The sequence below is a fragment of the Oncorhynchus clarkii genome, chromosome 3 (genome assembly GCF_045791955.1).
Source record: "Oncorhynchus clarkii lewisi isolate Uvic-CL-2024 chromosome 3, UVic_Ocla_1.0, whole genome shotgun sequence".
Lineage (NCBI taxonomy): Eukaryota > Metazoa > Chordata > Actinopteri > Salmoniformes > Salmonidae > Oncorhynchus > Oncorhynchus clarkii.
Genome location: NC_092149.1, coordinates 37,419,610 through 37,436,734, shown reverse-complemented (window position 1 = coordinate 37,436,734; position 17,125 = coordinate 37,419,610). Strand labels below are relative to the sequence as shown.

Here is a 17,125-nt window from a genome sequence, read left to right as displayed (position 1 = left end):
CCAACGCTCTAACCACTAGGCTACCCTGCCGCATTCAGTTGTGCAATTGACTAGGTGCCCCCTTTCCCTTTCTCCCATGTGGATCAGTTGACCACTGTAAACGGGCTATTGGTTTTAGGCCTATGCATGTTTTCACTTGATGCAACCAAGCATCTACACTTAGTATACATCTCGAGAAGATTATTAGCACAGCTCTAGTAACGTTAATTGACATTTGATCAAATAAACGATACCGAATGTCCATAAGGTTGATACTTTAGGGGCAACATGTTTAAGTCTATATGGACTTCAAATGCAGAGGTCCATGAGAATTAAATCCTCTCTGGTGTGTGTTTATTTGAATGCACACCGAAGTAATCTGCATCTGCTCAAGAGTACCGGGGGTAGCCAGCTCATTTCAGCACCATAGCGAGGCAGCTTAAACCTTGCGTGGGAGGGAGGGACTACAGCGAAAATCTTTCCTCCCAAGCAGACGAGGACTCGAGGCTACGTTTTCAGTTTCGTTAAAGGCATTTAGTCATCGATCTATTATGATTCCTCTATGCAAAGTATTCTGGCATGATAAAGAATGAATTCTAAAGAAGTAAGTGCTTTTATATTATTTATTGCCTGAAATACAGTAGTTTCTATTAGCTGAGCACACTAAGCAGATGCACTGTGGCTATAGGGAAGACTGTGCATGCTCCAAATACGCATCGCAAAAACTATCACGTTATTTGATTCATCTTCAACATTTCACAGCGATGTTGTGAATAAGAGCATATTGCATGGCGTGGAAAGCCTTTTATCTACTTCAAACCCATCCCCTTTCCCGCACAGAGCAGCCTACTGAAATGATTTATCTCCATAACAGCCTATTATTGGAAAATGTATGTGCCCTACGATACAGTTATGTACACTTCTCATGACTAGGTATGTGTGTTCTTCCATACTATGATATACATTATGTTTGAAAAATAACTACAGATAATCGGGTTGAAGGGGATTTGCACACTAATTGGATACAGCTAATCTGTCACTTTAATCGCTTTGTATACATGGAGCAAATTACTTAAACCCAAACAATTGTACATTTTCTAGGCTAAGTATTTCTGATAACATCATGAGCATACTTGCCCATAATGCGCTTGAAGCGCCACACATTACGCACAGGTGGCTGCTGTTTTCCCCAATGCAATAATTTGATAGTTTTTAATAATCAGGCCCTATGTGACATCTGCTTTGTCAATTATTTCTCACCAGGGATGCTGCGGACTCAGAACGCCGTGGGGAAATAACTGAAGTGAACCAGCGGAAAGAATCGAATGGCTTCTGTAGAGCTGCTTTATATAGATAAGGAAGGAAGAGGCAGACAACCCGATCCTCCCCGCGTCCTTGACTGGGCTTCCAATCCGGTTCATGTTCGTAAAGCGAGCAGTTCAGCCGGAGGGGCGCTCTCTATCTCAGCTCCGGGCTGCAAAGGACTGTGTAATTCAGCACCAAGGACGGTTCCCCTTAACGGACGTCCGCATTTTAAACACGGTCACCCTGCGGTGGAGAAGGTCAGAGTGTGCTGTGACGAGGAATCAGAGACATCTTTCACCTATGTCGACGAGAATGTGAATTTGCGCCTGCCAAGCCCTGGGAAAAGTGGGGAAAGTATCCACAAATCCTGGTGTAGGCCTAATGACTGTGCGAGCGACATTCGGCCCGAGGGGTTGCATGAGCTCTCCCTAATGTCAGATGATGATCTCGCATCAGAAAGTTCGGGGGCATCTGTAGATTACGGTTTTATAAGCGCGGTCACTTTCCTAGTCACTGGGATCTCGTTAGTGATTATATCCTATGCAGTCCCTCGCGAGGTCAAAGTGGACCCGGAGAGCGTGTCCGCGAGGGAGATGGAGAGGCTGGAAATCGAAAGTGCAAGGGTAGGGGCACACCTGGATAGGTGCGTGATAGCAGGGCTTTGTCTACTGACGCTGGGCGGGGTAGTGCTGTCCACTCTGTTAATGATATCTATGTGGCAGGGAGAGATGTACAGGAGAAAGGCCTTTGCATATTCCAAGCACTCAGCGAAACTATATGGCTCCATCATTTTAAAAACGAGGTCTAGCCCTAGTCGATCGTCCGCACACCTGTCTATGAAGGAAGAGATAGACGAGACCTTGAATTAAAATGATATCCGGTTGACAAAATACTTTGTCTTGTGTTACTAAGCCAGGCCAACACAATAATGCATGATGTAGGTTCTCCAGACCCAAAGCGTGCAACCGGAACACATCAGTCGGTCTACCTACAGTTACATTAGCATAACTGTTAAAATGTTCATTTGTTTTAATATCCAAGATTATGAAGTATACATTGTCTTACAGTATCATCTCCAAATCATTTAATGGACGTGCAAGGTATAGGCCTATTTAAGCAGAATGAATAAGCATGACAACAAAAATAAAAAATAAAAACATAATTTTTTTTTTTTAACTTGTTTTTTGAAATGGAAAATGCTGGCTCACATTTTTTCATAAATGCAATCTCTGAGAGGTTTCATTTATTATTAAGGTGATCCATTTTTTATGTGAAAGTGCCCGACAGTCCGTAATGTGATGCACACACGCATTTTAGAGGGAAAAGTGTCTGTCCCATGAGTTTAGAAAGTGAGATGTATTAGCCTAGTCTAGTGCACTATATCAAATCTGATATGTCAAAATCTGCTCTGCTAACATCCAATGGCCTTTTTTACTTCCTCAATGCAGGTGAGCCTAATTCTCACTGTGGTTTCTCACTGTGTGTGTACGGAGGGGGGCCACATAATCACACATGAAAGACTTGCCCCAGTTTATACAGCTGTCCTGCCCTGTATTGTACTGCACTGTATTGTACTGCACTGTATTGTACTGCACTGTGTTGACCTGTACACGTCAAATAACCTACTTCAAATGTACTGTACCTGCAGTATATGCAATTATCATACTTGAACGATCACGCAACACGAGAACTCACTGGATCACAATATAACAATGTAATAAATCTTTAAGAGAAATAGGCTTTTATTTATAGGCTAGGCCTACGCTACCAATGTTTTTATTATAGGCTGCTAATGGACGTACATCCTACGACACTCTAAACTGTATTGTATTCCCCCGTGGAGTCTCAGATATGCCTTTAAAATGTTACTGGAAAAGGGATCTGTTTCTTTTAACAAACCAGAAACGATGGGTGCAACAAAAACAGGAAATGTTCTATTCAGTTCATAGAACTGTTGGTTGAGAATGACTTTCTCCATGGTGAAGTGAGACACATCACCACTGTCATTTGCGACCGTCTCTGTGTTGTCGGCTTACTACTGTAGCCTTTGAGTCAAGAGGCGTCAAAGGGGACTTGTTACCTTGAAAATGGTTCCATGATTTCAATTCTTCAAAAGCCTTTATTCACAATCACAAGTGCTTGCCTCGAGGGGAAATATGCGTGTTGGATATCACTAGAAACAGCTCATTCATGTTGTCATTTTGTGGGGCAAATTCATGTTGTTGGCTATTAATTATACTCGTCATGTGTTTTCCACTCTACTGTTCGATCATGCATATACGGTAATGGAATAAAATATACACCCCAAGAATTACAGCAACATGGTAAGACTCTTGTTACTATAAGGAGACCCTACAGTCTCGAGAGCACCTTCTTTTGTGACAATGGCACAGTTATGGCTAACGCATGGTACAGTAATACGACGACTGGTCGTGTAACTGTACAGTAGCAGACTGAAGGTGAAACAGAAACTCTTCAACTCAATGCATTACTTTATACCTGTCCTAAGTACCTTTAACATCACACAACCGAGCCTAGTTGGATTAGATTTCTAGCAGACGCTCTTATCCCATAGCAATTTACAGTAGTGACTGCATACATTTTCAAATTTGTTTGTACTGGTCCCCAGTGGGAATTGAATCCAGAACCCTGGCATTGCAAGTGCAATGCACTACATACTGAGCTACACGAGGTGGCACGGTGTCTCAGTGGAAAAGCCCTTTCTTTGTTCCCTCTTCCCTTTTCACTTCTAGGATGCATCCCAATAATCTCTCCTTTATTTTGACGTGTGCACTTCCCTTAATTGATTTGACAGGAAATGACAGTCATAAGAAACTCCTCCAGCCCATGCCTACACCAATCCAATGCTTTTACATTTTTTGGGGAGTAGTGACTGGGAGCACACTTCAGGAAGAAGGAGAGATCATTGGGACATACTCCTTATTCTCTGGTCACAGAGGAGTAACGGTAAAAGGTATCTGCACCAGAGAAACGGGGTGTTTTGGTAGTTAAAGGAGAGTAAAATGCCAAATCAGAGAGCTTTCCAGAAAGTTATATAAAAAAATACATATATTTCTGTACATCCAATAATAATATGTTTGGAGGCAAGGAGATGAAGAGGGGAGAGGCCACAAAGATGCAAGGGAACATAATAGAGAATACTATCTCAATTTCGATTTGCACAATTCCTCACATCCTTTCTCTTCGCCTCCTCGATTCCTCACATTCTACCTCTTCGACCTTTCTCCCGACAATAAAGGAAGAGAAGGTCTAAGGTCCCTCCCGTCTGACTTTACCCTTCAATACATTTTCAAAAGGAGGTGAGGTGGAGGACGTGAGACATCCCTTCCTCCTTGTTGACGTGGAGCTGTAGAGCTCCCACCATGCCCACCATCTCTCTGCCATCCAAATGTCTCTCAGGGATTTGATCATGGGTTTGCTCAGTTCGACAGCATTTTACAAGTCAAGCTCAAGTGTATTTCCATAGGTTTCATGCATAAGCTCTTTAGCTGTGAGAGAGCGCTTCACAGCTAAGACACACTGATTGATATTTTGTCGATCCCTGTGTAAGAAGATCTACCAAGGTAAGACAGGATCAGAGACAAGAGAGCGGGGATGAGCTGCCATTAGCATTCATTTCCCAAGTGTACTACACGCTAACGTGCTGTTCATTTATGTTAATTGGCCAGTGTGTGTGCATGTGTGCATGTGTGCGTGTGTGCGTGTGTGTGTGTGTGTGTGTGTGTGTGTGTGTGAGAGAGAGAGAGAGAGACAGGCAGAGCTTACTTTCCTCTACCATACAACTGATTTCTATGGCTTTTGTGAGGTGAGCTCATCCCTTCATCTCAGGCGTATGGTAAGCGACTCAGGAAAAGTTTCCAATTCTATTGATTGCTCACGAGGGGGTACGCTAAAGGCAAACACTCCAGGGACGTGACTTCACTCTTGGCCACTCTCACCAGCCTTACTCAGAGGGGTTATTTTTAACAAGAGTGCATAATGCATTTTCTGGAACGCTTACAAGCTGTTATTTACATTCGTTGGAGTACCTTATTGTATTGTGAATTTAGTCCAGTAAAGCTTCTTGCTCAGAATATAGAGTTTTTCATTTAGAATGCATCGATTTACATTGTTCAGCCCATGTAGGCCCTCTTGCATATTTCTCATGTTTGCATGAAATTAGTTCTAATGCTCTTTGGAAATCCAGGTTTATGTTGACATGACCTCTTAAAGCACTCCTCATTTTGAAACATACCCCCTCCTCTGTGCCCTTCTATTTCGGGATACTCAGTGCTTCAGCAATGTCTTATACAGCGTTTTATAGAGACATTCTTAAGAGCAAAAGGCAACACATGCAGCTCCATGTCAAAACGATTTACACTTCTACGACCTCTGGTTGTCCGTGTTCTGCATCATTGACATTGAGGCGGTCGACTGTAGCGGCACTCTGTCACTCGCTCCGTAGCCAAATGCACTGAACTCTTTGAGCTGCATCATCCCTCAGCCCCACAATCAAGCCTGCACAGTCATTTCCTGTGTTGTCCTTGGCACTTGCAATCACTTTCTTCTACAGCTCAAACTATTAGTCTGCCTGCCTCCTTCTGCCTACTCTGTGCTGTGGCATCTAGTCCAAAAGGAAATGAGGTTATTCGTTTTGGTCAATCTTAACCACTTAACCAATGTAAGCAAGAATGAAATGCCATGGTGAACACGTGTGTTTATTTCAAATGCTGAAGGAGAGTAGAATTGCAAAGTGGGCAAATTGAATATTGGATGAGCAGTAGTGTAATATAGGCTGTTTTTAAGAAATACCTTATTTAGATAAATATTCAGACCCTTTGCTATGATATTCGAAATTGAACTCAGGTGAATCCTGTTTCCTGAGTCCATCTGTGGTAAATTCAATTGATGATTTGGAAAGGCACACACCTGTCTATATAAGGTCCCAAAGTTAACAGTGCATGTCAGAGCAAAAACCAAGCCATATGAGGTCGTAGTAACTCAGAGACACAGATCTGAGGAAGGGTACCAACAAATGTCTGCAGCATTGAAGGTCCCCAAGGACACAGAGGCCTCCATAATTCTTAAATGGAAGAAGTTTGGAACCACTAAGACTCTTCCTAGAGCTGGCCGCCCAGCTAAACTGAGCAATCGGGGGAGAAGGGCCTTGGTCATGAGGTGACCAAGAACCCGGTGGTCATTCTGACAGAGCTCCAGAGTTCCTCTGTGGAGATGGGAGAACCTTCCAGAAGGACAACCATCTCTATAGCACTCCACCAATCAGCCCTTTATGGTAGAGTGGCCAGACGGAAGCTACTCCTCAGTAAAAGGCACATGACAGCCCACTTGGAGTTTGCCAAAAAGGAACCTAAATGACTCTTAGACCATGAGAAACAAGATTCTCTGGTCTGATGAAACCAAGATTGAACTCTTTGTCCTGAATGCCAAGCCTCACGTCTGGAGGAAACCTGGCACCATCCCTACGATGAAACATGGTGGTGGCAGCATCATGCTGTGGGGACGTTTTTCAGCGGCAGGGACTGGGAGTCAAGTCAGGGTCGAGGGAAAGATGAACGGAGCAAAGTACAGAGAGATCCTTGATGAAAACCTGCTCCAGAGCGCTCAGGTCCTCAGACTGGGGTGACAGTTCACCTTCCAACAGGACCACAACCCTAAGCACACAACCAAGACAATGCAGGAGTCGCTTCAAGACAAGTCTCTGAATTTTCTTGAGTGGCCCAGCCAAAACCTGGTCTTGAACTCGATCGAACATCTCTGGAGAGACCTGAAAATAGCTGTTCAGCAACGCTCCCCATCCAACTTAACAGAGCTTGAGAGGATCTGCAGAGAGGAATGGGAGAAACTCCCCAAATACAGGTGTGCCAAGCTTGTAGCGTCATACCCAAGAAGACTCAATGCGGTAATCGCTGCCCAAAGTGCTTCAACAAAGTACTGAGTAAACCGTCAGAATACTTACAGTACCAGTAAAACGTTTGTATCTCTACAGGATCTCTGCAGATTGGTGTTATATTTGAGATTCTTCAAAGTAGTCACCCTTTGCTTTAATGACAACTTTGCACACTCTTGGCATTCTCTTAACCAGCTTCATGAGGAAGTCACGTGGAATGCATTTCAATTCACAGGTGTGCCCTTTTAAAAGTTCATTTGTGGAATTTCTTTCCATCTTAATGTGTTTGAGACAATCAGTTGTGTTTTGACAAGTAAGGGGTGGTATACAGAAGATAGCCCTATTTGGTAAAATATCAAATCCATATTATGGCAAGAACAGCTCAAATAAGCAAAGAGAAATGACAACCCATCAGTACTTTAAGACATGGAGGTCAGTCAATACGGAAAATTTCAATAAAGTTTCTTCAAGTGTAGTCGCAAAAACGATCAAGCGCTATGATGAAACTGGCTCTCAAGAGGACCGCCACAAGAAAGGAAAACCCAGAGTTACCTCTGCTGCAGATGATAAGTTCATTAGAGTTACCAGCCTCAGAAATTGCAGCCCAAATAAATGTTTCACGGAGTTCAAGTAACAGACACATCTCAATATAAACTTTTCAGAGGAGACTGCGTGAACACACTTAACCTGCATGGCTACCACAACATTCTGCAGCGATACGCCATCTCATATGGTTTGCGCTTAGTTGGACTATGATTTGTTTTTCAACAGGACAATGACCCGTTAACTCCAGGCTGTGTAAGGCCTATTTGACCAAGAAGGAGAAGGATGGATTGCTGCATCAGATGACCTGGCCTCCACAATCACCTGATCTCAACCAATTGAGATGGTTTGGGATGAGTTGGATCGCAGAGTGAAGGAAAAGCAGCTAACAAATGCTCAGCATATGTGGGAACTCCTTCAAGACTGTTGGAAAAACATTCCAGGTGAAGCTGGTTGAGAGAATGCCAAGTGTGTGCAATGCTGTCAACAAGGCAAAGGGTGGGTACTTTGAAGAATATAAAATATATTTAGATTTGTTTAAACACTTTTTTGGTTACGACATGATTCCATATGTGTTATTTCATACTTCTGATGTCTTCACTATTATTCTACAATGCAGAAAATAGTGAAAATAAAGAAAAACCCTTGAATGAGTAGGTGTGTCCAAACATTTGACTGGTACTGTATATAAATATAATATGTCAGCTTTTTATTTTTTTTTATAAATAAACAAACATTTCTAAAAAACAGTTTTTGCTTTGTCATTAGTTTTAGAATAAAGTTGTAACGTAACAAAATGTGGAAAAATTCAAGGGGTCTGAATACTTTCCGAAGGCACTGTATGTAGCATATGAGATGAACAGCATTTGTCTCCATATCAGAAATAATCACCTTGCTGTCCCTCCTGTATTTGCACAAATCAGAGATGAACTTCTTTCCTTTTTTCTCTTCGATCTCTGTTTGTGTTAAATTGCTAATGCGATTGTGAGTTGTGGCCTCTCATATGAGTGTATCAGCCTCTACGTTGTACCACTTCCCACGGGGCTAAAACTGGTTGAATCAACGTTGTTTCCATAATAATTTCAACAAAAAATGTAATGTGATGACGTTGAATCAACATGGGAAACTGATTGGATCATCAACCTAACACAATTTCCGACTTTTTATTAATACAGCAGGTATTGTAATCTAGGCATTAAAATGTTAACTTGTACTCTATCGCAGTGAAAAAAATATTTTTATTTCAAAGTTCTTACTGCACCATCAGAGGCATATTCAGAAGCGTATTGAATATGTTGCTGTTAAATTATTTTTGGCGTCATCTTGCAAGAGAGTTTGTCAAAATAACAATGTACATTATGTTTGGTTGTTTTCACCCATCTTTTAACATAAATCCAATGACACAGTGACATTCTTTTTGTGGATTTCACATTGAATTCACATTAGTTGACAACTCAAAGAAATGTAAATCAAAACTAGACATTGAACTGATGTCTGTGGAAGCTGGTGGGGAGGATCTATAGGAGGATGGGCTCATTGTAATGGCTGGAGTGGAATAAAAGGAACGGAGTCAAACATGTGGTTTCCATATGTTTGATGTGTCTGATACTGTTCCAGCCATTACAATGAGAACATTCTCCTATAGCTCCTCCCACCAGCCACCACTGGTGTCCAGTAGGTTGTTACATTTGCCTTTAATTACGGGCTGAGAATGATTGCTCCCAAGTTTGGGTACTTAATTAGTGGAGTGGAAAGCTATCAGTGTGCCAGAGGAACGGTGTGTCTCATCTTAACTCACAGTGCCTGGAGCAACATCTGAAGAACAATACAACACAAATGAACTAGCATCCTGAGCAATTTGGCATGTCGAAGTGTGTGTGTGTGTGTGGGTGTGTATGTGTGTTTGTGTCTGTGTGTCTGTGCGAATGCGCGTGTGTGCGAGCGAGCACGAGAGAGGGAGATAATTAGTATAACTTAGTTGGTGTTTGTAGTTGGAAGCCCTCTCTGAAAGCCCCAACTGAGCTCCATGTTTGCGGTTAGCAGCACCTCTGATGCATTGTTCAAGGCTCTACAATATGGCTCGCTGACGAAGAGGAGACAGAGATCAAATCAGCTCTGTTTAGACTGGGAGACGCCTTGCTGCTGTTAGACAATAGGCCCTGGATGCCTGCATAGAGTTAGAGGTTGGCCCGAGAGCCAGGGCCAGATTGGGAGAAACATCCAGTCCAGTCCAGGGCTGATTGTTTGCGCTGCACTTCATTTGCTCCCTGTGTTTTGTTTCTGGAGAGAAGTGGACTGATGATGAAAGATGATACACACTGGTCTGGTGGGAGAGTGCCAATTAACAGTATGTGATGTGGAGAGAGAGATACCAATGGGCCGAACTCTAACACACTATTACCCTTTTTAACTACTGAGCCGAGCAGAGCTGATCTGTACTGTGATGGCCTGGTTTCACATCCACTATAGTTGTTGGAATGGTGCTGGAAAGGACCATTTCTAAATAAAATATCTGAGCCAGCACAGTACGGTCCGGCACTCACTCGCACTCTAAACACGATATAAACCTTTGTGTTGACTTGTTTCCCAAGATAGATTACTTACATATAATCTCCCATTTAGTCATGTTTCTCAACTCAACAGATCAAACTATATCACACATACAGTAAAGTACTATCATGCATTATCTCGGCATGGTGATTGTTCCAAATATAACCAGAAGATGGCAGCCTTAGACCTAAAAAAAAATAAAAACACAACCACACTTTCGGAACTTGCTCAAACATTCAAGATGTCTCGAGTTGAAAGCAATAAATTGCAATTGTTTAAATTATTTTTTGGTTCTCTATCTTTCTCACTCAGGATGAGTGTATGCTTTCATGAGTCACACTTTCAGTAAAATGTTTAATCCAATGTGATTCTGAGCGGGTCAAACAGCAACAACAACTGGGGTGTCATACTCATTCCATGTAGGGCCTAGTGTCTTTCAGTTTTTTATCCCCATTCAATTAAGACCTAGACAACCAGGTGAGGGGAGTCCTTTACTAATTAGTTACCTTACTTCATCATCAAGTACATGGGAGGAGGGAAAACCCACAGACACTTGGCCTTACGTCGAATGAGTTTGACACGTGCTCTACAGTATTTCTTCCACAATGGATCCACTCACCCTTGAGTACATGCATAAATGCAATCCCACAGACCACGCTCTCTAGAGTCCTCCTCCTAAATAACAGCCCCCTCCTTGCTTTTCGCCTAGACCCGAGCGTGGTATTGGACAACATCTGGCCCAGGCTCTGTATTGATCATGGCTGGGGTCAACATGGAGATGCTCCTGTGAGTTAAGTGCACAAGGCCTTTTTAAAGACCTCTTGATTGTCCCACTACTGCACATTTACCATCAAGTGGAGCTGAGCTCTCCTCGCCGACCCAGGATCCCTCCAGAGACCAACTCACCAGGAGCTGAATTATTCATCCAGGTCTGGTCAATGGCCCTCAGAGCACCAGCATTCTGGGCTGACCGTAGAAATGAAAGCACCTCCTTTCCATGGAGCTCACTTTCTTCATCTTTCTTTCTTTCTGTCTTTCTTTCTCACTCTTCTCTCTTCCTCTCTCACTCTCATTCTCTCTCATTCTCTCTCTTTCTCTCTGTCTCTCTCTCTCTCTAACAGTTTCTTATTATCTTTCTGCTGTGGCATGGAGTGTTTTGCACTGATATAGATGAGACCGGTGATCTGATGTCTTTAACGTAATAAAACCTCCACCCTGCCCTCATCTGAGGTCTACTGGAGGAAAGAGCCTCTTTGCGGGAAACAGTATCATACAATCGTATCTGCTACCATCTCAGGTTTCTAGTGGCACAGTCAGAGACGTGATGCATACTCATCACTCTAACCTTCAGCCAGCTCTCCGGCCCGCACTTCACAATAACACAGATAGAGAGGGGGGGGGAGAGTGATAGAGAGAGAGAGATGTGAGGGGTGGAACGGGATATGTACAAGCAGTGGCGATTTTAGCATGTACATCTTGGTGGGATGCATGCCAGCAAAGCCACTACACAACACTAAACAATACATTAATTGCACTACACCACTGCTACACCTGGCTATCAGCGGAGCCTTGTCTGGCAGCGAAACAGTTCATTCAGCGTCATTTAATTCCTTTAAAAAAAACATAGCTGATATGGCTGACTTGCTTAAACAAATGTGGTTTCTACTGACAATTGAGATGTACAAACTATGGCATAAGGGGATGACAAGTGGATAAGAGGCCATCCGTAATTTCAATTAAGACGTTAATGAGCGAGCTAGGACGGAAAAAGTCTGGAGCTGCTCTTCCAGACTTTTCCCTGCCAAGGTTTCATGAGTAGAGTGTTGGTGTGTACTGTGACTAGCTTCTAAAGTCAATACTGCCCAAAATAGATTCATGTTAAGTGAAGGGGCTGGCTATTAGAACGGTTTTAGAGAGGGCCCCAACTATCACATTTGGTTGCTTGGAAGTTGTGGGAATGTATATTTTTGGTTTCCCATTGGTTCTGAGAAACGAAGCAATACGTTTCCTAACTGATAAAACTGAACGTTTTTTAAACGTTGTGAGAGCGGAAGTAAATATTTAGCCTGTTCTGTAAATATTTAGCCTGTTTTTTAACTTTGTTAAAATAGGGGGTGGATCAGTTTGAATATTGCAAATAGATTGTGGCTTCTATCAATGTAATTGTCTGCATAATTTCCAATCCCCCATTTATTTTTCAACTGTGCTGCGTTTCACAAACATTCTGAACCTTTCTATTCTCATAGTTCCTACAGATTGAAAATTAAAGATAAACATTTTTGCTAAGAGTATTATTATATTATTGGATCGATTGGACTATGACTTTTCAGATCACCCAGCAGTGCTGTTTGCAGAGTTACCTCCAGGTAAACGTTGCAATTCTTCAGACATTCCTGAACCTGCAACCAAAAACAAGCTACAAATGGACAGTACCAAAACAAATGATTAGTGGAGGCTCCTCAGATGAGGAAGAGGAGGACCATCCTCCTCAGTGAACTTCATAAAAATTTTAATGGTGAAACATTTAAAAAGGTATCCTTTTTAGATAAAAATATACTAAATATAATTGCATCACCAAATATTGGATTATAACACACTATTTTGCAAAGAAGGTCTACAGTAGCCTCAACAGCACTCTGTAGGATAACACCAAGGTGTAGCCAGAGGACAGGTAGCTTCCATCCTCCTCTGGGTACATTGACTTCAATACAAAACCTAGGCTCATGGTTCTCACTATGACAACTTCCGGAGGATGTCCTCCAGCCTTTCAGAGCTCTTGCAGCATGGAATTACTTGTTGTCCACCCAATTAAAGGATCAGAATGAATCTAGTATTGAAAGCAGAAGCTACAGCTAGCTAACACTGCAGTGGAAAAAAAGTGGTGAGTAGTTGACTCAAAGAGAGAGAAAGACAATAGTTAAACAGTTTTGAACAATTTAATTTATTCCAAAAGGAAGGAGAAAAAAGAGAGAAATACAGAGAGAGAATTTCTAAAAAAAATTCCACTTTCAGTTTCACTTACTTAACTAGCAAATGCAGCTAGCTAGTTTAGCCTACTGAAACACCCTGCTCAACGTAACAGATGGATGCTCTGTTAGCTAGCTGGCTATGACTTTCCAACACAACACTGGAACTCTTTCAAGTTAAGCTTTTTTGATATTACTAATATATTGCCACAGGGGCCCGCCGGTGTAACTGCTTACTGACTGTAACATTACTGCATGATTGCATGATGGTGACAACGATGTAGGCTGTGTGTATCAGCTGATGTGTTGTCTATTGAAGTCCTCAAGTGAAGGGAAGAGGTGAGAGGAGGAGAAATGCGAGAAGGAATACAACGTGCCTGCTATGAAAGTGAACTGTGTTTATGCGTGATTACACCAATTTAGTTGAAAAACGTTTCTTAAACGGAAGCAAGCGGAGCAAAACGGGAATAAACATATTTGAATTTGTCCAATAGAAACTCTTGTTTGCAACTGTTGGACCAATGATTATACCCTATATCAGTAGATGCAGGCAAGAGTGTGCGAGGCGGTATTGAATGTCACTGTCTGATGATCTAATGATTCTGTCTCTTCGCAGCAAAAGCTGCAGAGCTGGGATGGTTGTATCCTCTGTATATATACAGTTGAAGTCGTAAGTTTACATACACTTAGGTTGGAGTTATAAAAACTATTTTTTTAACCTCTCCACAAATTTATTGTTAACAAACTATAGTTTAGCCTCCCGGGTGGCGCTGTACTGCAGCGCCAGCTGTGCCATCAGAGTCCCTGGGTTCGCGCCCAGGCTCTGTCGTAACCGGCCGCGACCGGGAGGTCCGTGGGGCGACGCACAATTGGCCTAGCGTCGTCCGGGTTAGGGAGGGCTTGGTCGGTAGGGATGTCCTTGTCTCATCGCGCACCAGCGACTCCTGTGGCGGGCCGAGCGCAGTGCGCGCTAACCAAGGTTGCCAGGTGCACGGTGTAGCCTTCGACACATTGGTGCGGCTGGCTTCCGGGTTGGATGCGCGCTGTGTTAAGAAGCAGTGCGGCTGGTTCGGTTGTGTATCGGAGGACGCATGACTTTCAACCTTCGTCTCTCCCAAGTCCGTGCGGGAGTTGTAGCGATGAGACAAGATAGTAGCTACTACAACAATTGGATACAAAAATTGGAGAAAAAGGGGGTACAATTAAAATATATATATATATATATATATATATATATATATATATATTATTTTTTATTTTTATTTTTTAATTTTACCCCCTTTTTCTCCCCAATTTCGTTTTATATATATATATATATATATATAGTTTTGGCAAGTCGGTTAGGACATTCTTTGTGCATGACACAAGTAATTTGTCCAACAATTGTTTACAGACAGATTATTTTACTTATAATTCGCTGTATCACAATTCCAGTGGGTCAGACGTTTACATACACTAAATTGACCGTGCCTTTAAACAGCTTGGGAAATTCTAGAAAATGATGTCATGGCTTTAGAAGCTTCTTGGGGCGGCAGCGTAGCCTAGTGGTTAGAGCGTTGGACTAGTAACCGGAAGGTTGCAAGTTCAAACCCCCGAGCTGACAAGGTACAAATCTGTCGTTCTGCCCCTGAACAGGCAGTTAACCCACTAGGCCGTCATTGAAAATAAGAATTTGTTCTTAACTGACTTGCCTAGTTAAATAAAGGTAAAAATAATAATACAACATTAAAAATTAGGCTAATGTACATAATATGAGTCAATTGGAGGTGTACCTGTGGATGCATTTCAAGGCCTACCTTCAAACTCAGTGCCTCTTTGCTTGACATCATGGGAAAACCATGTTGTGGGGGTGCTTTGCTACAGGAGGGACTGGTGCACTTCACAAAATAGATGGCATCATGAGAAAGGAAAACTATGTGAATATATTGAAGCAACATCTCAAGATATCAATCAGGAAGGTCATGAGAGAGGAAAACTATGTGAATATATTGAAGCAACATCTCAAGATATCAATCAGGAAGGCAAAGCTTGGTCACAAATGGGTCTTCCAAATGGACAATGACAATGGCATACTTCCAAAGTTGTGGCAAAATTGCTTGATGAAAAGCGTGCCCAAATTAAACTGCCTGCTACTCAGCCATAAAAGCATATAATTGTGTAATAATAATGTGCATATAATTATTCGATTTGGATAGAAAAACACTCTGAAGTTTCTAAAACTGTTTGAATGATGTCTGTGAGTACAATAGAACTCATATGTCAGGCAAAAAAATGAGAAAAAATACAACCAGGAAGTGTGAAATCTGAGGTTTGTAGTTTTTCAACTCTTGGCCTATCAAATACACAGTGTCTATGGGGTTATATTGCACTTCCTAAGGCTTTCACTAGATGTCAACAGTCTTTAGAACCTTGTTTGATGCTTCTACTGTGAAGTGGGGGCGAATGAGAGGGGAATGAGTCAGAGGTCTGCCCGAGAGGCACGAGCTGGCCACGCTCGTTCACGTGAGAGTTAGCTTGCGTTCCATTGCAATTCTGAAGACAAAGGAATTCTCCGGTTAGAACATTATTGAAGATTTGTGTTAAAAACATCCTAAAGTTTGATTCTATACATCATTTGACATGTTTCATACGGACTGTAACATAACTTTTTGACTTTTTGTCTGCTCCTAGTGATCGTGCGTCATGAATTTGGAATACTGGGCTAAATGCGCAAACAAAAAGGAGGTATTTGGACATAAATGATGGACATTATCGAACAAAACAAACATTTATTGTGGAACTGGGATTCCTGGGAGTGCATTCTGATGAAGATCATCAAAGGTAAGTGAATATTTATAATGCTATTTCTGACTTCTGTTGACTCCAACATGGCGGATATCTGTTTGGCTTGAATTGTTGTCTGAGCACTGTACTCAGATTATTGCATGGTGTGCTTTTTCTGTAAAGCTTTTTTGAAATCTGACACAGCGGTTGCATTAAGGAGAAGTGGATCTAAAATTCCATGCATAACAGTTGTATCTTTTAGCAATGTTTATTATGAGTATTTCTGTAAATTGATGTGGCTCTCTGCAAAACCACCGGATGTTTTGGAACTACTGAACATAACGCGCCAATGTAAACTCAGATTTTTTTGATATAAATATGAACTTTACCGAACAAAACATACATGTATAGTGTAACATGAAGTCCTATGAGTGTCATCTGATGAAGATCATCAAAGGTTAGTGATTAATTATATCTCTATTTCTGGTTTTTGTGACTCCTCTCTTTGGCTGGAAAAATGGCTGTGTTTTTCTGTGACTTGGCTCTGACCTAACATAATTGTTTGGTGTGCTTTCGTCGTAAAGCCTTTTTGAAATAGGACACTGTCGCTGTATTTACAACAAGTGTATCTTTAAATTGGTGTAAAATACTTTTTAAGTGGGAGAACTTGCACAATTGGTGGCTGACTAAATACTTTTTTGCCCCACTGTACATAGCTATCCAGACCCTTTGCTATGAGACCCGAAATTGAGCTCAGGTGCATCCTATTTCCATTGATCATCCTTGAAATGTTTCTAGAACTTGATTGGAGTCTACCTATGCTAAATTCAAATGATTGGACATGATTTGGAAAGGCACACATCTGTCTATATTAAGTCCCACAGTTAACAACGCATGTCAGAGCAAAAATCAAGCCATGAGGTCAAAGGAATTGTCTGGAGAGCTCAGAGACAGGATTGTGTCGAGGTACCTATCTGGGGAAGGGTACCAAAACATTTCTGCAACATTGAAGGTCCCAAGAACACAGTGGCCTCCATCATTCATAAATGGAAGAAGTTTGGAACCACCAAGACTCTTCCTAGAGCTGGCCACCCACCCGACCAAACTGCGC

The 17,125-nt window shown here is 42.0% G+C and overlaps 1 protein-coding gene across 1 annotated transcript; it reads left to right on the top strand.

Moving 5' to 3' along the window:
- Nucleotides 1-507: 507 nt before the first annotated feature.
- LOC139405955 (transmembrane protein 74-like) lies at nt 508-2,236 on the top strand. Its single transcript, XM_071148409.1, has 2 exons — nt 508-583; nt 1,243-2,236. Exon 2 carries the CDS (start codon nt 1,305-1,307, stop codon nt 2,151-2,153), a length of 849 nt encoding a protein of 282 aa, XP_071004510.1. The 5' UTR covers nt 508-583; nt 1,243-1,304; the 3' UTR covers nt 2,154-2,236.
- Nucleotides 2,237-17,125: the final 14,889 nt, after the last annotated feature.

Bases quoted from the DNA above. Each gene is read 5' to 3' on its own strand.
- LOC139405955 (XM_071148409.1), top strand. From the start codon at position 1,305: ATGGCTTCTGTAGAGCTGCTTTATATAGATAAGGAAGGAAGAGGCAGA.